The sequence below is a fragment of the Onthophagus taurus genome, chromosome 1, assembly GCF_036711975.1.
Source record: "Onthophagus taurus isolate NC chromosome 1, IU_Otau_3.0, whole genome shotgun sequence".
Classification (NCBI taxonomy): Eukaryota; Metazoa; Arthropoda; class Insecta; order Coleoptera; family Scarabaeidae; genus Onthophagus; species Onthophagus taurus.
The window spans coordinates 144,139-171,946 of NC_091966.1; the positions used below are offsets into that span (position 1 = coordinate 144,139).

At 33.5% G+C, this 27,808-nt stretch overlaps 1 protein-coding gene and 1 long non-coding RNA gene across 3 annotated transcripts in view; one reads left to right on the forward strand and one right to left on the reverse strand.

The window, feature by feature from the left end:
* Positions 1-27,808, reverse strand: part of LOC111415572 (diuretic hormone receptor-like) — an 83,134-nt gene that overhangs the window by 14,046 nt on the left and 41,280 nt on the right. For both annotated transcript variants that reach the window (XM_023047306.2, XM_023047307.2), the window contains exons 3-9: positions 20,203-20,392; positions 13,012-13,105; positions 12,625-12,715; positions 12,226-12,306; positions 12,090-12,157; positions 9,313-9,594; positions 5,865-6,031 (exon numbers count right to left, since the gene is read on the reverse strand). In XM_023047306.2, coding sequence (XP_022903074.1) covers positions 5,865-6,031; positions 9,313-9,594; positions 12,090-12,157; positions 12,226-12,306; positions 12,625-12,715; positions 13,012-13,105; positions 20,203-20,392 — 973 coding nt within the window. The remainder of the gene's footprint in view (positions 1-5,864; positions 6,032-9,312; positions 9,595-12,089; positions 12,158-12,225; positions 12,307-12,624; positions 12,716-13,011; positions 13,106-20,202; positions 20,393-27,808) is intronic.
* Positions 676-3,294, forward strand: LOC139432653 (uncharacterized). The gene is made up of 4 exons (XR_011642405.1): positions 676-753; positions 808-880; positions 949-1,276; positions 1,337-3,294. It is a non-coding gene; the product is annotated as an uncharacterized lncRNA (long non-coding RNA).

Genomic DNA, 27,808 nt, shown 5'->3' on the forward strand with positions numbered 1-27,808 from the left:
AATTAACAATTCTTTTTCACTATTTCGGATATAAAATTCTTCAAACAAATCCATCTTCTTGGATTTAAGAAGAGGTTTTAATAGGTCGATGGATTTGTTTGAAGAATTTTATATCCGAAATAGTGAAAAAGAATTGTTAATTAACGATAACATAGAATTTAGCGATCACAGATACTTCTTGAAATTTATTGAAAACTCCCGCCCGCAAACCGACCCGATTCGTCATGCGCAATCCGAGACCTTGTAAGTGCAGTCTGCACCGAACTTCCATCTTCTTGGATTTAAGAAGAGGTTTTAATAGGTCGATGGATTTGTTTGAAGAATTTTATATCCGAAATAGTGAAAAAGAATTGTTAATTAACGATAACATAGAATTTAGCGATCACAGATACTTCTTGAAATTTATTGAAAACTCCCGCCCGCAAACCGACCCGATTCGTCATGCGCAATCCGAGACCTTGTAAGTGCAGTCTGCACCGAACTTCCATCTTCTTGGATTTAAGAAGAGGTTTTAATAGGTCGATGGATTTGTTTGAAGAATTTTATATCCGAAATAGTGAAAAAGAATTGTTAATTAACGATAACATAGAATTTAGCGATCACAGATACTTCTTGAAATTTATTGAAAACTCCCGCCCGCAAACCGACCCGATTCGTCATGCGCAATCCGAGACCTTGTAAGTGCAGTCTGCACCGAACTCTCATAGGGGAAGAGACTCAAATTTTATAGTTATTTTTAGAATAAATTTTAAGGTAGGAATATTCAGATTTTTTGTCAGTTTAATTGATTTTTGTATTTTTCAACAGTTTGAAGGCAGTTTACATTACATGCCACTATAAAATCTTAAGAAAATAGTTTTTTGCACTGAATGAACACGATGTAAGTGACGCCATTTTTTGCAAAGTCATATAACCTATAAATAATTTTCTTTTAACGGTTTTTTACAGTTTTTTCAATTTTGTAAAACTAATTAATGTTTTATCTTCGTAATGTCTTGGATGGTTAATATTTCAAGGATGATTTTTTAGGAATTTTGGAAATTTTAATAACTTTTCAAATGTTTCGGCTTATATTTCAAAAATTTTTCAATTTCACTGAATACTTTCAATTTCACAATTAAATTCAAAAAGTTTTAAAGAAAATTTAGTCAAGATTTGGAGTTTAATTAATCAACATTTGATAATTTTCGAAGAATGCTGAACGATGCTTCTAAAACCCAATGTAACTCCCAAGAAAATGTGTGAACCCTTTAAGATGGAGTGTTAACATTTGACGGTATTCAATTTCCCTACTTGTTTAAGTCAGTATTAGTAATGTTATTTCCTTAAATTTTAGTCGTGCCTGAGGACGGTTACACGAAGTAGCCGAAACAGTCTGTAGCACCGATTTTATAAATAAATAAATTGTCATCGTTCAATGCAAACACAAGTTGTTTTTCTTCTATATATATCATAAGACGATGAATCTGGAGGAGACTATTGCTAAATGGTATAGGAAAGTCCGACAGACTTCAGTTATCAGTAAACTTTCACGAATTCAACGAGTAGCTGGATTGGCAATCTCTGGTGCGATAGGCACAACGCCAACTCTAGCAATGGAGGTTCTTCTTGGCCTAATCAATGCCGTCAGATTTGGCGGTATCACTATCAGTGATTAATGCTCGATACCAGATTATACTGCCTGAGCGGCAGTCCTGGATCGAAAATGAAAATTCTCTGGTTCGGGCAGACATTTGCTTGTACACAGATGGATCAAAAACGCCTGAAGAGGTAGGAGCAGGAGTATACTGCCAAACACCTCGAATTAAGCAAGCCTACAGCCTGGGTACGTACTGTACTGTATTCCAGGCGGAAGTATTTGCTATTGACATGGGTGCTAAAATCCTTCTTGAAAGAGGGGTGAAGAACATGACAGTACGAATTTTCTCAGACAGTTAAGCCGCTCTCCAGGCGCTGCAAGCCGTGAAAACGGTGTCGGCTCTGGTTAATGATTGTAAGAGAACATTAAACACACTGAGTTGTGATAACAGAGTCTCTCTGATCCCGGGTCACTCTGGGGTTGCTGGCAATGAAGCGGCAGATTGGTGTATTATTTGCGATGGCCAAATATAGGATTGGACTGTGGGCTGAAGAGAGACTTCGCCTACTGTGGACCAGTTCTCCTGGAATGAGACATGCTAAGGTGTTTATTAACATCGCCACTGTCAAACCCGGGAATATTTTAGGACTTGCCCGTAGTAGCATAAAAGTTCTAATGGGCACTGCCGATTAAAAGCACACCTCAACTTGTTGGGTTTAGCCGACGATGTTGAATGCCGACTATGTGCGGAGGAAGCAGAGACGGTTGAGCATGTTTTATGCCACTGCCCTGCCGTTAATCGTATCAGATTCTCGATTTTTGGGTCGCAGTTTATCTCCTCAAAAGATCTGAATGACCTTTCGCCGAGCAAGGTATTAATGTTCGTTAAGAGCATTGGACTGCACGGTGAAATTTGATAACGATATCTATCGGGGTACAACAGATCCTTAGGGTCGCGGTGCAAGGTTGGTTGGTCCGCCTACCCGATATGTATTCTATGTAATGTAATGTAATGTAATATGCTAGAAATTAAAAAAAATTTTTCATACAAGAAAAAAAATTAAAGCGAAATTCTAAGTACTTCCGGTATTATAACCACTTAATTCCAACTCTATTCAAAGATATGAAAATTTGTATTGGGAATTTATGAAGATCTGAAGACAACTTACTAATCAGATGTTTGGATTTGATGGTTTGGCGATTGACCCCAAAGCAGGCTAGATTGTTTAACGAAGCACATAGTGCCGTTTCAGAAATAATGAATTCAATAAATATTGTTATTGACACGGAAGCTAAAATATACGTAAAAAAACGAACGAAGCGAGTCTCTGTCCAGAAAAGCTTGGAAAGCACCGAAACAAAAGTTAGATAAATGAAAGTTCATTTTATGAAGAACCAGAAGTTTTATTGTGTGGGAAAGAATGCATTCATTTTTGCTCATCTAAGTGTATCTCCCCTCCTAAGTGCCATGTACTTAGCGTTATGTTGTGTACAGCGGTTGGAGTGCGATAAATTTGAATTAGATTTTGATTAGTATGCTTTAAGTAATAAGCGGCAAGAAGTATCTTCGACCGATAACCGTGGGAGGCAAATTTAAAACGATCTATTTGGGGTGAACGGTCAAATAAGCACAGGAACAACTTTTTACAATTTGCTAATATATTTCGGTTGTCGAATTACAACCTTCATCAGAGCGAATTACATTTGCTGTTAAAGAGAAAAAATTTTCTTAAAATGGTAGAAGTTTTACAAAATAAGTTGAAAAACTTACTTGTTTATGAAATGAATAAACCAAAAACATTATTGAACACATTACATAGATATTATTACGTTTAATTAAATTAAAACTTGGAATTAAAAGTTAAAATCATTGAGACGAACGAGATACACGTTAAAATTTTACTTTCGTTTTTTCTTTTTTTTTTTTTTGGTTCCGAAATTCTAGTTTTATTTGAACAAAACTGGAACAATACGCCCAGCGCATGTGTTAAAATATAAAGAGAAAACTGTAATTGAAATTCAAAAGTTAAAATTTAAATTGATGATAAAAATTAACATAACTAAATTTCAAGTAACCCCAGCGATATAAATTCACAATCTGCACACAATTTAGAATGTTTAAATTAAATAACATTTTTAAAATATTAATTTGTTGAAAAGTTAAACATTAAGTGTAGGAAAATTTTTATGTAAACGGAAAAAACAAAATGTCTAGGGGGCCAGCCTATTCTTGCTTTTGTCATTAGAAATGATGTAAGCATAAATGTTGCTTAAGGATTGTGTATCCGTTTTGAAGTTAATTGAGTCATCAGTGTAGTTAATGTAAAGAACTTCTAAGAGGTTTCTGTTATGATAGTTCTTTTCAACGTCCAAAACTTTGACATTATCAAAGTCAAATTTATGTCCTGTGTCTGTGGTATGTTGTGATAGAGCACAGGAGGTTTTTAATAACCTACAATCGCTTTTGTGTTTCGAAATCCTACTTTTTAGCTACTGATTGGTTTGCCCAATGTATTTGCCATTGCATTCCCCACACGAAATGCAATAGATAACACCTGATTTTAATAGTGGATCAGTGCTGTCCTTGACTTTAGTGAAATATTTTTGTAATTTGTTATCGTAACACTCCACAACTTTGATGTTGTCAATATTCTTAAAGACTTTTTTAATTTTACCCGTAAGTTCATTTACGTAAGGAATTTTACGATATTTAACAATCTGTTCAGTTGTGTTTGTTGTTGTATTTAAGATGTTGGTAGAGAATAACAATTTATTAACAAGTTTTGGGGGATACCCATTATTAACAAAGGCATTGCTTAAAAATCTCAAATTTTTATCAAGGAACATCGGATCACTAATATGCATTATTCTATGTTTCATTGTCAAAACTGTTGCTATCTTGTGGCCAAAAGTGTGGTTTGAATGAAAGTTTAAATATCTTCCAGAATAAGTAGGCTTTCTATACCAATCAAAAACGATCGAGTTATCCACGTTTCTGATGACTTTAGTGTCAAGAAAAGGTAACCCCCCGTCGACTTCGTGATCAAGTGTGAATTGTATGCTAGGGTGGAAACTGTTAAATTGATTTAAAATTGCTCCTGCATCGTCTTTGTGGACACCCAAAATTAGATCGTCTACATATTTTTGATGAAATTAATTCTGAAGTTTATGTTATTTTTCTTTAAAATGTTATCAATGACGTGGTCCATCACTATCAGAGCCAGTATCGGAGAGATTTTGGAGCCCATAAGGGTTCCTTCAATTTGACGGTAGATTGTTCCATTAAAAGTAAAGACTGAAGCTTCAAAGATTAACTTCAAACCCAACAAAAACGTGTCCTTATCCCAACCACACTGGTTCGCTACTAAATCCCATTTTTCCTCTATAATTTTATTGACCAAGTCCAAAGGAATCACCGTAAATAAGCTGATAACGTCAAGGGAAATCAAGAAATAATAGTAATAAGTGTATTATTAGTTAATGTAGACATTTTAGAAAAACTCGATTTAATTTTTCTTAATTTAACCTCTTCATTCCGTAAATATGAATACCAATAAAGTACTACCTAAACTAAAATTAATAATTCGAATAAGTTTTTAAAGTACAATTATATTAAACAAAAAAATATAATTGGAATATGAGACCTATTTGACTTCTAAGAGTAATGGTTTTATTGATAATTTATGTCTCAAGCATTTTTAGATGATTAAAATATTAAGTAAGTACCCCTTACCCGTTTTAGATGTTTTCGCAGTAATAATAAATCATCTTATAATGGTCCATTTTATTCCAATAATTTTACAATTATCTCCGAACTATTAATGCTTACTTAAGATATCGCAAAAACCCCAATAAAATTTTTAATTAAAAAAGTTATGAATTTTATGATTCAGAGTAACATGGGTTTGTGAGTTTGCATTTCGACGATTGCAATATAAAAACTATTTTTGATGAATGCATCAAAAAGTTTAATGCTTGGGTTTCAAGTTTTGGAACAGAAATATTTTCCATCAGAATAACCTTGTTAGATCTGTAATGGAAGGGGAAAAGTTTCGACCTGAATTTTGAATACCTAAGCAATTTATGGGACCTCGTCCATTACCTCGATGAAAGTAAATTGCATTTTCACAGAGTTAGGGTTATTCGCGTGGTTAACATGCCGGAAGTGCGCGAAGATAACGCTTTTAACTAGTTGCGCATGAACTGTCGATAACGTTTTAAAATTAAATTTATTAAGAAATGTTGCATGCAGTGGAAACTTTTTTAAAAATAAATTTGTGCTTACCGTATACTTTCTGTTCTAGACCTTGGAGAACCATCTTTACTTCTACTCCCCAATCTCATTCTTCGTCTTCCTAAAGATCTGGAGGTTTTCCATGTTTCGAAGTGGTGTCGTACGGTATTTTGAACTTCGGTGTTTAAAAAGCAATAGAATAGAGCTACCATAAATCCCTGAAAATAAAAAAAGTTAATTGAGTGAGATACTGTTAGGTTAATTCTTTTTTATCATAAAAGTAAAAGCTAATACAAGCGTTATTACTAGAACTAACACTGGACCTACAGCTAGAAACATCCGGGGTTCGTTCCTTGGTTTCTTTGGTTTACAATCTTCAGGATAGTAAATAGGGAAATGTTCAACTTACCATGATCTATTGTCATTTTTAAGCATAGTACTGTTTCCGAGACGCAATAGAAGCATTTCTGAAGGTGTTCGAAATTTAAAGCGCCATATCGAGTTATCGTGATACTTTTGAGACACAATCTGGGTAAGGAGATTCGCCAACTCGTACGTTGGAGAATTTTTGGCACTGACAATATTTGATTTATGGATTTTATTTTAGGTCTTTTTTTGCTACTGATCGTACGCGAATATATTATAATTTTTTAAAGTGCATTTTTAAAATTGATTTTGAGTTGTTATAGTGATCGTAATTTAATCAGACACAAACTGGATGTCGTAGTAAATTTTTTCAATACATGATGGATTCGATTGAAATATTGTTCAATTAAAAGTGATTGTAAATCGATCCGGAATGATTTTAATTCGTGCTGTTTGCAAAATTGTGTTACGATCGAATAACATTATTTTTTTAAATTTTTTTTGTTCGCAATTACCGAATTGAAATGTAAATATTTTTTTCTATTTGGTTTTAAATATTAATTAGAATGTAATAAATAAATTGTTTGTGTTGAATTGCTATTGGAATAATAAATGCGCATCCGCGATTAAATTTTCAATAGTTACATGTTATTTTTGTTGTTTCGATTCGGTTGAAATTTATAATAAATTCGTGTCCGGGAGTAATATTTGTAACAACCGGCACTTGGAGAAATAATTTATGAATTATGATAAAACGATTGTTATTTAATTTAATGCGAAATTTGCAGAGTACTTGAACCAGAACTGACCACAATTACACATAACAATTTATTTGGATTATATATTTCTTTTTCTTGACCCATGAACTGACCAAACTTCGTTAAATGTTTCGATTCCCATAAGACTGACGGATTCCTTAAGAAGTTCGGGGCGGATATTAACCGAGTGAAACGAAGTTTAATCAAATCAAACGGACGTGTTTCATCTGGAACTGTTCCAACGGCTTGTTAATTAAAAACTTTTTATATACGAGGAAAAAGTTCATTATGGACACTTTTTAATCGAGTTTCCCTAACACAATAAAACCTAGCTAAATAACAAAATGCCCAAAAAGAATAAAGAGTTGTAAAAATTTAAGGTAAATATTTTATTTTAATATCAAATAATAGATTTTGTGGCGGTCTTGAAACAATATTATTTGTAGATTTCAATAAAAATCGTTTGCTGTATGAGAAAATATTATTCGAATCGAGTTTATTTTAGGAATACGAATAGATTTGATTTGGTTCGAAAGTTCTAAAGCTGGCTTTTAAGTACATATATTAAATTTACTTTCTATGACACAATCTATTAAATCATATTTTGATATGTAAAGGATAGATTGCAGATCTGGCGGAGGAGCCGGCCAAACTAAAGATTCTTTCCATTTCTATATCGAAATTTGATTTTATTTAGCTCTAAATAATCTACTAGTAGATGACTCCCTTTTTCTCTTATTATCGAAACTTGATAAATAAGTACAATAATTCATTTTAATCGTACATTTCCTTTCTTTCAATTTATAACAGTTTATTTTTTTTGAACTATTTTCATTTCGTGGCACGTTATAATAAGTTATGGTACCTATAGATACTAAAACGGCCCTAATTTGAATACAGAATGCGAGTCAACTGGAGGAATTTATGATCGGAATCTGGAGACGAAGTGGCTTATGGTCTACTCCAACTCAAAATACACGACCCTCAATAAATCATCAACTCTTTCCGGCATATTTTCTTTAGGGTATCTAAATAAAAATGGATTTTAAAGTACCTTGCGTTATGTGCATAAGGGTTGGTTAATGAGCCGTTGAAAAGGTGCATTTAATATGTATATAGCGGTTGGTAATAAAATCAGTCGTTTTTATTTTAGTACGGTAACATAAATTTCCTTTTACGAACCATATTTTTATGCGATAAAGATTTCCGTTTTAAACTTATAGGTTTTTGAATATTGGTTTTGTTTTTTTAACTTTCCCTTTGAGTAAAAAAATTTGTTAAAATTCTTTTAATTGAAAATGGATAAAAACAACCGACGTTTTATATTTTGTTCGGGTTTTTCGGGATGTTTAATTTCCCACAATCTCTTTTTGCCCGTTCGTTGAAAAAATAGTAGAATATTTTTGCATTTCATTAACTGCTATTCACCAAATTGTTTGATTTCCGAATAGAATTCGTAAATTTTTCTAGGCATTTCATTCGGGAACTGGACAAGGGGTGAATTTAAAGAGTGAATCTAAAATCTCCGCAAAGAATAAAGTTACATTTAGGCGACTCGGAGGGCAAGTTTCGTAACACGAAACCATAATTTAGTTCTTCACCTCGGTTCTCCACATCTGTAGAGAGAAACTTTTGTTTGCTTGCGAAGTTGAAGCTTGTATGGGATTATTTAGCGAGAGATTTATGTCCGTATTTTTTCGTTTTTGTTATTTTTATGTTATTTTTGTAATGGATTTATATAAACCCTCGGCCTCTATAATCTTGTCACTCTTTTTACTGTCTAGCTCGCTAAATAACGTTCTTTATACCCAGATTGTGCGACAAAGGAAGATATATTGTGGTCATAAAATTGTCAAATTTATAAATCAAAAATAACGCAAAATTTTCAAAAAATCATATCGACTGTATTTTTATGGCTCATAATATGATGAGTATATATGTATAACAAATTAGTTTTACTTTACCATTTGATGCATGAATAAACTAGTTAAATCCGAGGACACGTACGATCGTTAAACATACTGACAATTCACATTAATCCAACCGAGTTAGCATCGAATTAATTCGACTGCACGCACACATACGCAAGTACATAAAACCAGGCCTCTCCGACAAACCGCGTCTAGCAAAGTTCTAGTACCAATATTGTACCGGGAGTTTAATTAATTCGGGCCATCTAATCGTGCACTCCTTTATCCGACCTCGAATCTATTAAGCTTAGCTTCGTATGGGGTGGTTGGAGAAGATTGGGCGTCAGATTTAATGTTAGGTTAACAGCGAATCGTAATTTATCAGACACTCGCATGTCTACCTTGCGAAATAATATCTATACATCTATATCTAACTTTCAGTTATTAAGATTAAGAATTGCTCACCTGTGTCGAAAGTAGCACAGCCCTTATGTAATTAAAAACAGTTGTTGGAACTGATATTGTGATTATGTAAGTAACTCCAAGTAAGGGCATTAAAACTAGGAGAGCTTTGGCCGCTTTCCAGTATTGTTTTGTTTCAGCATTGTTTGCTGACCTTAGTTTTGTAATAAGAACGTACATGATGGCTATGAGAAAGATTAGGTTTAATAAAAGGACGCCTGCTGGTGGACCTTGAAATATCCAATCGATCGCCATCCAAGTCATCCAAGTGAAACCACCAGCTTCCTAAAAGAATTGTTAGTTTTAGTAAATATTTATACCAAATTTTTAATTTACATAGTGATTAAGAACAAGTTAAGATACCTTCAGATATAAATTGAAAAAATATACAGCTGTTTTAGAATATTATTTAAAAAAATTGAAGAAAAATAAACGATTTAATAAAAGATCAAAAATATAGAAAACTTCCCTCGTTTTAAACGTTTCTTTATGGATATTTATCCACATATGTCGTATGGATTTCTTGGCGCTTGGTAGTTTTCTCTTTACTACTTCTAGTGTAAGTAAGTACTTCTAACCGTGACATCTTCTTTCATTATTGTCCTACAACTCTGGTAAATTATGAGTTAGTCGATTTGCTTAAAGCGACTCTTCACTTTAGTGTATTAATTGACGACTTGATCATTGTACATCATCTACTAGCAGTGTTGTTAAATACCTGGGTATTTATTTTCAAGGGTAAATTTCCTGGATATATACCTGGGGGTATTTACCCAAGATGGGTATTTAGAGGTATTTATAAAATTTAATTTAAATTGAGTTGATGGCAATTTGGCAAGCACTTCAAGAATGCAGAGTCGATTATCGATATACCAAACTTATTTATAACATCTACAAGAATACTACAATGACGGTAAAATTGCATGAAAGTACTGAAGAGAGTAAAAGTAGTAAAATACTGATTGTGAGTAAAACAAGGCGAGACACTGTTGAACCCAAATTGTTCATCACAGTCGTCAGAGTGCATTTAAACAACTGGATTGTACCCAAAAAGACATAAACATTGATTGCAAATGTTTAAGTAATTTGCGCTACGGGGACGATATAGTTCTTATATCAAATAGCCTTGGAGAGATTAAACTAATTTTGAACGACTTAAGGAGATGTGTGCAAGAGTCGGGTTAAATATCAATGAGGAGAAATCAAAATTTATGATAAATCTTGTTTCCAACTCTAACATCAACAAATAATGAGATTGAGAGGGTTGACAGTTATGAATATCTTGGCTATGAGGTTTGTTTATCGAGAGATAATCAAACAAGCGAACTAAACAGAAGGATCACACTCGTATGGACAGCCTACAGGAAACTTAGAGACATCTTCAAGAGAAAAGGCTTTCAATCAATGCGTGTTTCCGGTTATGACATAAGGCTCCGAAACTTTAACATTAACGGTAGCCACTGCCAGGAGGGTCCAAGGTAGCGCAAAGATAAATGGGGAGGTCGATCCTGGGTCTAACTCTGAGGGACTACATACGAAATGAAGACCTATGAAGAAGAAGTGGCGGAAATGATGTGGTCAACATTATGACAAAGCTTAAGTGGAACTGGGCGGGTCATGTCGCGCGAATGAAGAATGAGCAGTGGACAAAAAGGTTGCTTGAGTGGAAACCGCGAGCGATCAAAAGAATGACCAACAATTGGATTCAGACAGCACAGAATACAATCGAATGGAATTGAATAGGGGAGGTCTATGTCCAACATTGGACGCAGAGGGTGTTTGATGACAATAATCATAATAACTTGATCTAATCTAAATTACGACAGATTCGTCTAATAATAATACGTCTTTGATTGTTGACAATTCCCCGTCTTCAACGTCCTCATCATCTTCCTCTTCATTTTTTTTTGAATCTGATATATTTTTACTGGTATACAGTGGGTATACTTTTATACCTACTGTTTGGGTATTTACTCTGGGCCGGGGTAAATACCCATTTTAGAAATACCTACCTGCCGGGTATTTACCCAGCGCCCATCACTGTCTACTAGTGACGAAACGGTGATATTAAAACCAGTAAATACACCGAGTAAATGGACTTCGGTGACTTTTCCTATTCTTAATAGGCTTAAACAATTTGAGAATGATATTAGTTATCTCAAGGTTACCAACAAGAAAATTTAGAAAGACACTAATCAAGGATAACTTATGAACCGATAAGATACATAATGCTATTAATAAGAACACAACCCATTCAAACACAATATTGCAAACAAAACACCTGAGGGAGAGCAGACATTAAATGTTCTGAATCAATTCAAACTCCAGCGGTCAAAATAGAAAAAATTTCGTACGAATCAAAAACAGCAACATACTGGTGAACGTCTTAAATCGCGCATCTACGAAAAGTCTGCTAAGAGAAAATTCATCGCAATGAGAACGAAACAATGAGGAAGATGGGGTAAATTGGTTTCTATGTAAAACTTGGTGCTAAAACCATGCAGACAATAATTGGTACGTTGTTTCGAATTCGCTTTGAAACAAAATTGTTGGCAATAACTAGTAATGGTGACCCTCGTCGTTTCAGCACAAAATTACTATCCTAAGCGGCTAAAAGTATGCAAGAAAGGAGACCTCTTGTTGTTAGATAACTATCATAGTTTTGATATAAAGGCAACTGCTAAAGCCTTCCTTTCATATACAAATTATATATTTTTTTTCGTTATCTCTAAAAATTTCTCAAACTTGTGCTGAATCACTCTGTATATATCTATACTCACTTTTAAACTTCCTATAATTAACACTGCCTTTGTTATAGCCCACACTAAAACGATAATAAATGGGAAACCTGTTAAAATAGAAATAAAACGAGTTATTTAAAAAGCAATTTCGTTTCAAAAATATAAAATTACTCACCCCATCCTATACAGACGTAATAACGAAGTTTAAAATTTTCCCTTCTCAACGTTTGTACCACAAGGATATATAGATACATGCCTGGAAAAGTAAAATGGAACATTTTCAATGGCGAGTGCGACGTTAGCAAATTCAATTTTCAGGCATAACAGGGGAGTTCGTTTCCCCTATTTACCCAATCATTGTTTTCCACAAAGAATTGCGTTGCGGAAACGATATTCGTATTGAATATTTAAAGAATTTCTTGCATTTTGTTCTTTTATAACCTTCCGGAAATAATTTCAAATAAAATTTGTAAGAATATGTTTTTTTATTGCACAATTTCTACAAATTCAAAATTTAATTTACATTGTTTCAAAAGTATTATCTTAAAAAATAATTGAATAAAAAAAATCATACCTTCAACGAACATCCAGAAAAATGTGGTGAGATGAAAATAGTACAGTGTAATCGTTAATGATATGCTTAACGCTGTACTTTCATGTCGCGTCTGTAACAAATTTACGGTTACAGTTTAATCAACATTAATTATAACAATAATAGGATTTAATTGAGCAATCTGTTGCGTTCATGTAAGGTTTATCTAGTCCATTTATATCCCGCGATAATTCAGAACGAAATATAAATGATATTTACTATTTAGTAAATTTAAAAACTTTTTAGTGTAAATAATGTTACTTTGTTTAGTGCAAAGCTTTGAGAGCAAATTCCAGGTGCGAACGTGGTTTTACGATGAGACATTTAAACACGGTCATTTAATTTTTCATTAAAAAACGCGTTACTTACTCCAAGCACCAGCATCAAAATCCAGGTACAATACAGCAACATGTAGGCGCACATCAGGTTCGTGTGGATCCTGTTCCGCAGGCATTTCAAGTCCCTGAAACAGGCAGAGATTGCGCAAGACTTTCATTAAAACTTCTCACGCGACGAGATGTTTTATTACTATTACTATACGGTGATATTAGAGTGAACTTCCCTGTGTGAAAATCTTATAAATAAGTAGAAGACTTTTATTGTTTCCGCGTGCTCGCTTTTTTTGTTGTCTATGCAGTATTTTTGCTACATATGTTTCTTTTTATTTTCGTCTACGGGACTACTTCTATTATTTTCTTTTTTGTGGTAAATTATCTTGTTTGTGAAGAGGGAATTGTGAAAGTTTTGACCCCCCAAAAGTTTATCAAACTCCCGCCGCGCCGCGCCTCGACTTTTTAATAACGAAGCGCTGTGATAAAGTGAATATACGGCAGACGTCGCCATCCAGTTATGTCCGAAATGGGTTGGACACGATCGGGTGGCTACAATCTGGACCTGTTTTCTTGATTTATAACACTTATGGCAAAAGGGATGGTGGATATTGAGTTTTCCGGACTCTCGTAAATTTCCCTCCCATCAAAATTTTATAATATATAAAAACGTTGAATAGCTTTCAAGATTTTTAAAACAAGAAACTGACGTATTACACAACTTAGTTTTTCTATTTCGTTCAAGTTAATTTATAGCTTGTAGATTAATGGAGTTGGTACTTTACTTAAAAGTCTCAATGTGTTAACATTTCAAGTCTATTTGTCTTTGTCCAAAATGTACAGTTTGTCGGTTTGTAAACGACAGTATAGATAACTTCCAGCATCGAATCGAAATTGTTTTTTACCACACCAGATACATAGAATCAATCTTCTCCTTTTATTTTATGAACTTGGTCATTGAAGCTCGAAACACATTTAACGCGTCAATATAAGATTTTTCCTTTTTTTGTTTTATTTTGCTGACGTCCCATTTCCAATTCATGAGACGTAGACAAGCAGACAAGGAATAACGCTATGTCAACAAGATCTTTTTATGATTCGACGCTTTCCCTTCTTTTCCATAATTTTTTTTTAACTGTCTTATCGACATCACGTCAAATCATAGAAATATGAATTTGTAGACTAAAATTCATAGAAAGACACTTTCAAGTTTGAATAAATTTTATTATTCTGCAGTGTGACCTAACCAATAAAAACTTTTTTATTTTATAAAATTGAATAATAAAACATTAATTATTCAAGATGTGTTAAATAATTCACAATTATACCAGATTTAAAAACACTTTTTGGTAATACGGTTTCGACAATTTCAAATGGATCGCACCTTTGATTATACACGGTGTCCTGTTAAGCGTACAGAGCGGCTGTATCTCTAGAACGTTAAGGCCTAGAGGTTTGGGAAAAAAATCCTTATAAGCAAAGTGACCAAGAGAAATAGCTGGAAATTATTTTGAAGTTCATAATTCAACCGCTAGGGGGCGTAACTGCCATTGAGAAACATAAAATTCCCGCTATCTCAGAAACTTAGACGATGAGCTATAACTTTGACAACAGCATTTAATAGGTTGGATAATACCGCATCGCTTTTGTTTTGCGATATTTCTCATATTTGTCATAATAAGGGAGGGGGAGGCCAATGCGTTTTCATATGTTTACATTTTAATATCTCCTAGACCATTCAACCGATTTGAATATTTTCGGTGTTGTTTGAAAGAGCATTTTATGCTCTTTTTAAAGATATTTTTAGTAAGACCGTTTGCTTTGAAACAAATGAGCTAGAGGGCGTTACCTGCAGCGATTACATATTTTTATGATTTTTGAAGAAAAGTTAAATGGAACGATACTATTTACTTCACAGACCCTTAGTCACCTTAAAATTTACTAAATTTTAGTGAAAACCGCATCTCGATATCGCCACCCGATCTCGAGTTATAGAAGAAAATGTTAAAAACTCGAGTGCCATCAATCGGATCCAGTTACCTCATCGAGAAAAACAAATCACATTATCATGGTAACTGTAAACATGTCATTTACTAACGCAGAAGCGTATGATAGAGCGTATGATGATTTATTTTCAATGTTTCGAATACGATGCAACTGCATGGCAAAAATGTGTGCAATGCAATTACGACAAAGAAAGACGGAAAACTGGCAACGTGTAGCCCATTCAGACATCTCTATGAATTCGTAAATCACATTGGTGCGCAATGTGATCCCAAATAATGGGAACTCCGAAAACAGTTGTCCACAAGATTTCTCAAGAGAATAATATCTCCACCACGTTGTTTTACATCAGGCCTTAACAGATACCGATTATGATAACAGACTGAACTATTACCATTGACTTTTAAATATGATTTGGGCAAATCCAAACCTTTTATCACAAATGCTATGGATGCATGAAGCATCTGTCCACAAGCTGATGTAAACTTGCATAATATGCATTCTTGGTTCGAGCAAAACCCACATTGCTTTCACCCCTTTATCTATTGGGTAGACTAAACGACCTGACTTTTCAAGAAAAACCAATAACCAAGGACAATATGACAAAACACTAAATACCAGTAGAAATGTGTCCAGGGCCGAGACTTAAGCAGCGCTTTTTTTTCGTCGAAACTAGATTAAATAAATGCATCGAGGTTTATGGATGGCATTTCGCACATTAGTGAGTTATTTTTGCCAAAAATTTAAGTTATTCTAAGTGTTTTGGTTTATTTTGTTTTATTATCATTATTGATGTTTCATTGATCCGTTGGCTTTTCAACACGCCTCAAAAGTAGTTTTGAAGCAGTTCTAAGCTTGGATAAAGTGTGAAGGAAGGTTCTAGATAATAAAATTTTTCTTAAATTTTTGTCTTTGAAGTAAATAGTACCGTTCCATTTAACTTTTTTTCAAAAATCAGAAAAATATGTAACCGCTGCAGATAACGCCTTCTAGCTTGTTTGTTTTAAACCAAGCGGTCTTACTGAAAATATCTTTTAAAAGGGCATGAAATGCTCTTTCAAACAAGACCAAAAATATTCAAATCGGTTGAATGGTCCAGGAGATATTAAAATGTAAACATTTGAAAACGCATTGGCCTCCCCCTCCCTTATTATGACAGATATGAGAAATATCGCAAAACAAAAGCGATGCGGTATTATCCAAGCTACTAAATGATGTTGTCAACGTTATAGCTGATCGTCTAAGTTTCTGAGATAGCGGGAATTTTATGTTTCTCTATGGCAGTTGCGCCCCCTAGCGGTCGAATTACGAACTTCAAAATAATTTCCAGCTATTTCTCTTGCCCACTTTGCTTATAAGGATTTTTTTCCCAAACCTCTAGGCCTTACCGTTGTTGAAATACAACCGCTCCGTACGCTTAACGGGACAACCTGTATATAATATGGATTGAGCTAACTGAATATATCTACTAACAAAAATGTGGCTCAAGGTGAATAGACGCAGATGGAAAGCGATAATGTGAAAGTGTAACAAAGATAGACATAAAACGGTACTAAACAGACGGGCGCATGCGCACAAAAGTGTCAAACCTGACGTTTATCGTTTTGTTGTGTCACAGCCAGTCACACCGTTATGTTTAAAAATGTATTGTTTCGTGTGCAAAGTTCGCGATAATACAGTTTCACATCACCTGTAAGTATTATAAATGTTACTTCTAATTGATAGTTTTTTATCTTATAAATTAACGCACGCCCATTATATGTCAGTACGCTTCTATGTCTATCTCGGTTCGATCACCTTGCGCAAGCTATATCTCTCGTTGGCTCAATCCATATTATATATAATCAAAGGATCGCACATATTTTATTATTGTATCAGATAGGGAATTTAATTTTCTATTACTTAGTTACAGACGTCCATCTGTGACAGTTTTTAATATATTATAGAATTAATCAAAATCATACGCAAAGTGTTAGAAATTGGCCACGAAAACTATAGGATTGTATAATTGTTATTATCTATTATATATGATTTTGTCTGATTAAGCCCAGGAATTAAGATTATATCAACCTAAAACTCAAATTGGTCATCAAATTGTAGCGCCTCGCCCGCGAGCTGGATCACCTTTACTGCGTTAAGTTGTTGATATTTTAATTAAGTAAACCGAGGTCGCTTGCGGTCGAGGCTCAGTGATTAATTTTATATTAAGCTGAAACTTGTCAACATATAATGGAGTCATTGTCACTCAGATTTATCACGTTAAGTTGCTGATCTTTCGACTAATTAAACCAAGGTCGCTTGCAGACGAGGTTCAGTAATTCAGATTAAGTATATCTTTTCTACTAATGCTCTTCTTATTCTCTTCTTCCTTTTTTTGGTATGTTTTTGTCCCATCATAGACTATTAAGGCATCCTATAATGTTCCTGTTGTCGTTTATTTGATGTTTCATTTCATTTCCTCCTATATCATTTTTGTCTATTCGTGCTCTCAGTATTTAAATTCATCAACTTATTTAATTTTTGTATAATCATTAATTAAGATTTGGAACTTGGTGTCACTATTAACTAATAGGTATTTTGCTTGATCCAAACTGACCTGCATTACCAATTTTTTATGTTTTGTGTATAGTCTCTTAACCATGAGCACTACATCATTTGACTCTTGTGCCAGGACTATTTGATTCTCTGCAAAGTGAAGTAAGAAGCGGCACCGTTCGTTTCAACATGTATTAAAGACTATGTTTCATGTTCAATTTATTTTGAATAACTTTTTCGAAGAGTCTACTTACGCTGTTAGTTACATTGAATCCTCTATAGTTGTTGAGATCTTTTCTTTTTTGAAAATCGATGTTATATAACAGGTTTTCCATTCTTTAGGTATCTGTATTACTTTGCAGCAGTTACTCATTAACATTGTCAGTCTTTTAATAATATAATTTATTGTCCTTCAAACTTGAGCAATTCTCTTACTACATTTACAGGCCAAGGAAACCTCAAAACCTTGATTTGTTTTAAGTGTTCTTCAACCTTCTTTTCTCCTATTAAGATTGGATTGTTTTCGTCATTTTTTCCTAGAAGTTCATTCTGATATTTCGTATCTTTAAACAAATGAGAAGTTTTTACACTACATCATCATCCAGTTTTGACCCAATCTTGACATTCACATCACCCGTCAATTTAATTCCGTGGTTTTGAAGGATGTAATCAACTTCACTGAGTTGTTGATAAAAAGAGCCATTAATTTGAGTTGTAGAATCATCAGTCGCACTTATTATTGTTGTTATATATCTAATTCTGATTTGTATTCTAAGTTTTTTATACAGGGTGTCTCAGCGAGACCGGTCATTAGACGTTTCTGGTGTTCTGGCGAAAATAAAAATTTGAGAATTCAAACTTAAGTATTATCAATTACGATCTCTTCGTCTAAAATATTTTCAGATTTCTTGCACTTCCGGTTATACCGGAAGTCGCCACCAACTTTATTTTTTTAAATGGAACACCCTGTATATTTTTACATATTTGGATTTGTCTGTTTTCAAGGTTTATAAATAACTTTACTTTTTGCAATTTGATTCGACCGTTCTCGAGTTATTCGAATTTTTCCAGAAAAATCTGCTCCAGCAGACATTTGTTCAAAAAATCAGAGAACACTCGATTTTCGGGATGTCAATTTAGGATTGAGAACATGCTTAAGCAACATGATGGAGTATGTTTTGGTGCCGAGAACTGCTGTCTAGAACGTTTGGTCCCTTTACTACGGCACGTTAACTTTTCAAAATTTGGAAGTACCATAACTTCATTTTTTTAAATGGCACCCCCCATATTTTATTTCTTAGTCGTCTTCGGTGTCTCATTCTACATCTTTTATGTCCCATATGTCCCATACCTAATATTAATAGTTTGGGAGATAATTAGGGTTTTTTGAAAAATGCACACATATCATATGGATATTTAGCCTAGTGTGCCATGAAAAACAAGCCTTCTCAATGAGTTCTTGTCAAAGACTCACTTGTTTACGTCACTTGATGCATATGAGTTAATAATTATCTGTTATGTCCCTTAATATTAGTACTGAAACGAGTTAAAATCGATAACAATAACGAAAGTAATATTTACACAAATCAAGAAATTCAAGAATTATTTGTATAAACATTATTTACGTTATTAATATCCATTTTATCTGGTTTCAGACTCACAAGCATCAAACAACCTAAATTAGACTTTGACGTTTATCAATAAGTCATTAAACATTTGTTTTCCATGGCACACTAGGTTAATATCGATATGATATGTGAGCATTTTTCAAAAAACCCTAATTATTTCTCAAACTATTAATGTTAGGCATAGGACATATGGAATATTAAAGGTGTAAAATGAGACGTCGAAGATGACTAAGTAATAAAATATGGGGGGTGCCATTTAAAAAAATGAAGTTATGGTGCTTCCAAATTTCGAAAAGTTAACGTGTCATAATAAAGTGATCAAACGATCTAGACAGCCGTTCTCGGCACCAAAATCATGTTGTTTAAGCATGTTCTGAATCCTAAATTGATATCTCAAAAATTGAGTGTTCTATGATTTTTTTAACAAATGTCCGCTGGAGCAGATTTTTCTAGAAAAATTCGAATAACTCGAGAACGGCCGAATCGAATTGCAAAAAGTAAAGTTATTTATAAACCTTCAAAACAGACAAATCCAAATATGTAAAAATATACAGGGTGTTCCATTTAAAAAAATAAAGTAGGTGGCGACTTCCGGTATAACCGGAAGTGCTAGAAATCTGAAAATATTTTAGATGAAGAGAACGTAATTGATAATACTTAAGTCTGCATTCTCAAATTTTTTGTTTGGCCAGAACCCCAGAAACGTCTAATGACCGGTCTCGCTGAGACACCCTGTATATTGTGTCCGCTTTTCGTGCACCAGTATCGTCACTTCTGCAACAACTCATTGAGTTTTCCACTCTCAATCATCTCCCGACCGTGCGTAAATATAATGCTTCAATTCCTCATGTTCTCTTTCCTTTCTTGTTTCATGTCTCTGTGAGTATTCCGATTTCCATTTCCTGGTTATTGACGGCATCTATCACTTCTGTTACCTACTGTGTTATACCCTAGATAACGAAATCGCTAACGGAAATTAGCGATTTGGAATTTTTATATAATTTTAGGGATATGTGGATTAAGTAAAATTAATAGTGACTTCTTTAGAATGAAGATATACTTACTTGTAATAGAGGAAAATAGCAATTGCTATAACTAAAGCAACCAGGCTGACTGAATATCCAACGCAGTAAATCATTGATGAAGCTATCGTTTCCTCATCTTCTGGGGGTATAATTAATATTTCTTTACATTTGGAATAGTTTGCTTTTTCAGCCCAATTACCATCGCTAAGACAATCTTTGGAAGCATTTTCTGCAAAAAGAAGAAAAATATCGATGAAATTGTGATGACTAATATTTGTTAGAGATATGAGATTCTTATTAAATTTACGAAATGCTCGACAAGGCGGTAAATTCTAAAAGTCAGGGAGCGAATTTCCACATTTCAATCAACGTGCTCTACGAAGTTGAACGTTGGTCGTAAAGGAAGCGTATGCAGGCAGCAACTAGTATAGCAACGGTGGTCGCGTAAATCTAATGCCGTCGTGGCGAAAATTGAATTATTTTACTGCTGCTATTTCGTCTCTCCTTTGCAGTACCATAAATGTTTTAATGGTCCACGGAAACCTACGGCATAGTACTTTCTGGTCGCGTTGTCCCAAAAGATATATTTTTGTTCCTTTATTATCACGATTGAAACCGTTTTATAAACGATAAGATCTTAAATTTGTTTCTTTATGGTCGTAATCGTAAAGATAAATACATTTAATTTTTCACGATTACTACAAAAATGTTCTAAACTCTAAAATTTTAATATGTTTTACACTAGTTAAAAAAGGAAGTAATTTTATTATTTCTTTGTAAAGTAATCTTATCTTGTGTTCTAGACTCGATTAAACACAGCAAGGCTACCGTTCCGCAAATGTAAACAAGTGTTTCTTTAATCGGATGTTTATAGTTATTACGTTGTGGCCTCTCGTATGTTTGTTTGTAAAAGTAAACGGAAACTGTATTTTGTTTGCCTTTGCAATTTGTAGCGTACTTTGTGATCCTATTTGCAATATGCTTATATAGGTTGTGTGATTGAATGCACAGATCTATCTTGTCTGGTCAATTACTCCGACACGGAAAGATTAGTTACTATTAACTAACTTATTATTACCCTAACATTTATAGACATTTGTGATTATGCAGAGTTGCATTCAAAAAAACATAACTCCGAAATTTGAAGAGTTCATTTCTTTGAACTTCATCATATTAAACACTAAATAAATTTGCTTTAAATTGCTTTTGTTTGATGGTTCATGGTAATATTTTAATTCGTTCTTGAGATACGATTTTTTAAAATTAAATAAAATTTCATATCTATAACAATCAAACACCACTAAACCTTTATTTAACAACTAAAAGAGTTACTGATTAAAATAAATTTCTAAAATGATTTTATCCTATCGAGGTATCCATTACGACCCCTAAGGAATATCTTCAGGATTTATTATTACTCCCGATAATAATACCGGTAAAGAACAATAGTTGCCCGGATGAGTTTTTAATGAATTTATAATCCAAAAACTTTTGCGGACGAATATTTTATTAAGAAACGGAAAGATATCTATTTTTTGAAGTGGAAAGCTGACTCGTAGTTTTTGCCCTATTTCTTTGATCTGTGTGGCGGAAGGAAACGTACTCGACGTCCACTTTTGCGATTTCGTCAACATCTTTCAACGAGACTAGTGGTTGTCAATATTGAACGAACTGAACTCTTTTGTGTTGGTGAGAGTAATTGGAATTAAAAAATAAAATTATTTGAAATTTATTGTGAATTTATAACAAACACTGATTTATTTTTCAGAGTTGCCGATGATGTTAATAGCTCAGCTCTGCTGTATTTGCGCTAAATTCTCTCTTGTTCATGTTTTCTTATCTCTTCTTTTCTTTTCGTGTTCTTTTCTGCTTTGTCTATATTTATGTTTATTATTTTTAGGGGGTGATTGTGGAAGAACGATAGGAGACTATCGGACATCACCTATTGTTCATAAATTTATATAATATGTAATTTTTGTACTTTCACGAATATGTATACTGATTTTTGTGAACAATATTTGTTTATTATTATTATTTAGAATAACCTATTATGCTTAACTCAATTTGCTCAAGTTTACACAGAAACAGAATTAAAGTTATAAAGTTTTCTCGATTAGAACATTCTTAATTAGACGATGTAGATCTATGCTTAACCAGGTTAATCTTATCTACAAAGAAAGAGCATGGTTCGCTTCGGTGGTAATTCCACAGACAAAAAATAAACTAAAGAGCCTCCCTTTAGAGTTACTGGCACCGTAGAGAGAACGTTATCTTCTAGTCTGCCAACTAGATAGGATTTCAGTCCTTAGAAAGATGATACCTTTTGATTAAATTGTTCTCTAGAACTTGGTAACAAGAGGTTGCCACAAAGAAAACCCCGTCCGGCTACTACCTAAAGGAAGAGAACCGTTCAATATTTAGAAATATTACGATGGTAGTAGCACAACTACGGAAACTCAATTAAGCTTTTAAACTTTGCTTCACCCTGCTTTTTACCTTATCTGGCGTGAGTTGGCGTGGGAAGCTTTTAATATTCCACCAACATCGTAAGGTAAAGCGATTTTTCTAAAAGTTAATTTGATAGGAAGGATTTAAGAAAATCAATATTGATTATTATTAAATAAAAAGCCTTTATAAATAATGTAGAGAAACATCAACAGCAATGCGGATTCCCACGTCCAATAATTTTATCAATCCGTCCAGTTTATGCTTTTTAATTTGGCGCCACGGTTCCCGAATATTAACCAACGGCAGGTCACATACATCAAACCAATATGACGTTTCCACGATATACGGGTTTCGCACGAGCACCATGTGGTACTACAACGACCCTAGTTTTTTTTACTTCGAAAATGTTAATTTATTACCTTCCCACCACAATTAAGACGAACGACGACTAATGGTAAAACATTTTTTTCCTGTTTATCACCTCGTATTCGTGTGTACCTATTACTAAATAAACGTTCTTAATGGGTAAACGGCCGGTATTACCAAAACGACTATATGCGGGGAACGTAATTAACTTAGTATGTTCGACGCGAATGGGACCGAACGTGTACAAATTTACGTGAGGACAATTTTCGTTTACGTTAGAGTAGTTAAGAAAATCGTTTGGGCAGTTTCACGTTTCCGGTAATGGAACGGGAGGTACGGTACGCTTTGATGAAGGGTAATTTAGCGAATTGTAACCAGGTGTGTAATGGAAATTTAGTTGGTATTGCAAAGAAAATAATGGCGTGATGGTTATTTCCCGGTAGGATTACTTTAGGGAGTTGTATTTTTTTTTTGGTTTTCAGAATGTCCCCGTTGAAATATCGCCCGTAACCATTTTCGATGCGGCTTTATGTCAATAGTCGTTTTGGTTGACCTATATACGTTGTGGGTCGTTTGCGGTACATTTTGATGAAAATATAATTTTACCGTAGTAAATAAAAAATGATTTAATATTCTCACAAAACTTTTAAACTCATAAAAGTGACTTGTTAAAAAGTTCTTAACAAACATATCTATATCCCGTTTGATATTTCTAACTGAAAACCTCGTAAGTTTTAGTTTTGCAATGGCCGTTAACAGGTTGTATGTTGTGTCAGTGTTTTGGTGATTTTGGTTAGATAAATAAGAGTAGGTAAGTAGTTTTGTAATTTTTATGTGTAATCTAAGGATTGTTACTAATAATGTTCTACTAATAAAATTTAAGATTCGTTACATTGTAAAGGGTTAGTCATTCATCGTTTATTACAAAAAAGTTAAGAGGTTTTCACATACCGCTATTTAAGCCTATTTTAAAGTTACGAGTCTTTCTAACAGCAGATTAATTATTATTAAACTTATAAGTTGCTTATTGTTATTATATCACTTGTCTGAGCTCAGCTGACATAAATTGCCAAGTTGTCGTTTTATTTGACCAAGTTATCAAAATTATCTCGCGAAGAAATTGTCAGTGTAATAACGCTATAACTGATATCGTTCCTTTTGGTTGACTTATCTTGTATGTTAACCGTCAACATACTGTCACTTGCAAAATGGTCGTTTCATTTGCAAATAAGTTAGCATAATTCTTCAAGTTTGCTCAGCTCACACGAGTGGTAGAATAATAAGCAACTAATATTTTCTTTTTAACTTCCGTCGTTTTGCTAACACTGTTTTATTTTTTGCAAAGACATGAATACTTATACGAAAAAAATATTCCAGTTGTTGCCTCAGAATCTAAAAAAGCCTGAAACGGCTAATATAGATATTCAAAATGAATCTTGTACACAGCTGCCTACTCAGTACTATGTTAGTAATAAAGCTCCGGATTACAACAAATTTACCCACGAAATAGCAACTTCTGCTAGTGACGATGTATTAATTTTACCATTTAATGACGAATTATTACCGATATTACCTAGTAATGACTCAACACTGTTTAAACTCATGCAAAATGAAGGTCACTATGATAACCCCAGGGAATGCGTTAAAGAATCTGATTCGGTTCCAAACAATTTAAACAACATAGAATGCGACAAACAACACGTAACAAACTTAAATGAAAATACTCTACTGATTGAAGATACTGACCAAAACGAGGAAAATAAAGTTGAAAATATGAAAGACATTAATACGAATCGTAGCTATGAGGCGGATCCTGACTACAACCCAAATGAAGATAGCATTGAAAACGAAGATAGCGTTGAAAACGAAGATATCATTGAAAACGAAAACAGTGAAGAAAATGAAACGCCCAACAAGAAAAGGCAACGTAAAAGAAAAAGTGACAGTATGATGTGGAATTATAACAAAAATAAATTCAAGAGAATGAAAGGAGTAGATTACAAAGGCAGGGGTAAATCTGAGAATGGTAAAGCGGTATTTAACAAAACCAGACCAGCTCGAAAAATGCTGGCACCGTGCAACTGTAAGCACAGTATAAAAGGAAAAGCTTTAAAGTGTAAGGAATTTTCAGAGAAAACACGACAGCAAATGTATACAAACTTTTGGGAAAAATTAAACTGGGAAGAAAGAAAACAGTACATAAAGGCGTTGGTTGATGTTCTACCATCAGTTAGGAGAAAATCTGAAGATCTATCTCGACGAGGTTCAACGTTTGTTTTAAGACTAAAAAAACATGGAGTATCTTATAGGGTTTGTAAAAAAATGTTCCTCAACACGTTAGCCATTGGAGAATGGTCATTACATAATTGGGCAAAAGTAGTCATTACACAGGCAACTATTAACGAAGAAAGTAACAAGAGAATAAGTCCTCAAATATTAGAGGCAAAGAAAATTTTGCGTAGTTTTTATGAGAGATTACCCAAAATGGAATCTCATTATTGCAGAGCCAGGAGTAGTAAATTATATCTTGAACCCATATGGCAATCAAAAGCAGACCTGTATTTAGAATATCAAAAGTATTCACAACAAGAAAATCCACAAGTGAAAACATTTTGTGCTATATTTGACGAAATGAACCTTAGCTTGTATCAATCTAAAAAAGATCAGTGCGACCTTTGTGCCAATTTTAAAGCAAATAATTTATCAGAAGAAGAATATTTACAGCACCAAAAAAGAAAAGAAGAGGCAAGAGAAAAAAAAGTAAAAGATAAAAAAGAAGCCAAACACGTTTTTTGTATGGATTTGCAGAAGGTTTTGCTGTCGCCACATTCAAACATTTCATCCCTCTACTATAAACGAAAACTTTGCGTCCACAATTTTACACTTTATGATATGAAGAACCATAATGGATCTTGTTACGTATGGCATGAAGGAGAAGGAGATATAACAGCCAATGAATTTTCCAGTATAATTTGTAGCTATGTGTCAGACCAAAAAGTAGAAGGAGGAGAAGAAATAATTATCTACAGTGATAACTGCGGTTATCAGAATAAAAACTCTATTTTGTCCAACGCCCTATTAAATTTGTCAATTGAGAAAAATATTGTTATAATACAAAAGTTTTTGGAAAAAGGCCATACGCAGATGGAAGTGGACAGCATGCATGCTTGTATTGAACGAAGATTGAAGAATCGTGATATTAATGTTCCTGCGGAGTATGCTGTCCACTGCCAAAAAGCAAGGCAACTACCAAAACCTTACACTGTCCACTATCTCAAACATACATTCTTTCGAAATTATTTAAGTGTAAATTTTGTTAACTCTATTAGACCAGGTACTCGCTCGGGAGACCCAGTTGTCCACGATTTAAAAGCTATAAAGTATACATCCAATAAGGAAATATTCATAAAGTTGAACCACACCGATGGATGGAGTGTGTTAAACAAACGTTTTAATAAAAATGTGAAACCAGTTGCTAATAATTCTTTGCCAAAATTGTTTTCTGGGCCTAGGAAAATCACTAAAGAGAAATTTGATCATTTGCAGGAATTAAAGAGCTCCCTGTTATCTGATTTTCATAGTTTCTATGACCAGTTAAAATTTAAATAAACCAAATTTTAACATTCTTTTTTCTATATCATTAAAAGTATTAATTTTTTAGCACAATAAAATATGTGCAATAATTCTTATTTTTTGCTTAGCTATGACCAAATATTTTATGTTTATTGTAAGGCAGTTTAATTTCGTTTAACTTTCATAAGAATAAACTTTTTTTTAATAAAATATAGTTTTTTTTTTGCCGCGCCGCACTGAATACCTCGTAACTTAAAATTTAGTTCCGACTTTAAAATGAAAAACTCGTATGTTTATTAAAAAAATATATTAGACCATTTTTAAAAATTTTTGTTAAATTAATTGTTTCTATATGCTTAAATAAATAACATACTAAAATTTTGTTTTCAAAACTTAGTTACAACTAACACAAAACAGTTTTTCTTTGCTTCTGCAAAACATAGGAAAATGCACTTACGAGGTTTTCAAAGTAAGGTATCGGTATGTACTTTGAAGCCGTTTATTTTAAATAGAATCCCTTAAAAAGACACAAAGTCAAAGTAAATGTATTGTTTAACAAAATATCAATTTGAATCGAGAAACTCAACAAGTCGTACAAAAGTAAAATTATTCAGTTTTACTAGAAAATGAAATTTTCTCAAACAACAAAGGCAACGAAAGTAATTGAGTGTAAGGTTTATTACTGGATCTCGTATAACACTTATTTATTCTAGAGCTTCATTGTAGAGCTTTTTGAAAGTCATAAGTACTCGTATTGCAACGAAGTTGAAAATGTACAGTAAACGACTACGTTGAAAACATTAAAGATAAAAAGGAAATAAGACGGTTTTAACAAGGTCTTCCATCCCTGGGAATTTAGAAATCCAATGAAGGGATAATTCCTACACGTCCGTTCTAGAGGTAAATTCCCGAGGATAAAACCGGCCCCATCACGTACATAGACGGTAATTAAAACCCAGGAAAATTGTGCTGTACAATCCTTTGTGTATATTCGCGTAATTACAATACGTAATCAAGTCTTAAACCAGATCTGTTCGATTAAATTTTCTCGCCGATACCACTGAAATTTAAACAACCGAATATTTATTTAATACGATAATATTTATCGTTTATTTGTATACTAATTGCATTCATGCTTTATCTAGGATTATCCCAATTTAAATTGTATGATTTATATTGTTTTATATATCCAAATTTCATTTTGTTTAATCAGGGAAATTTTTTTTTTATTTAAACAGTTCTACAGTGTGTCCCCGGT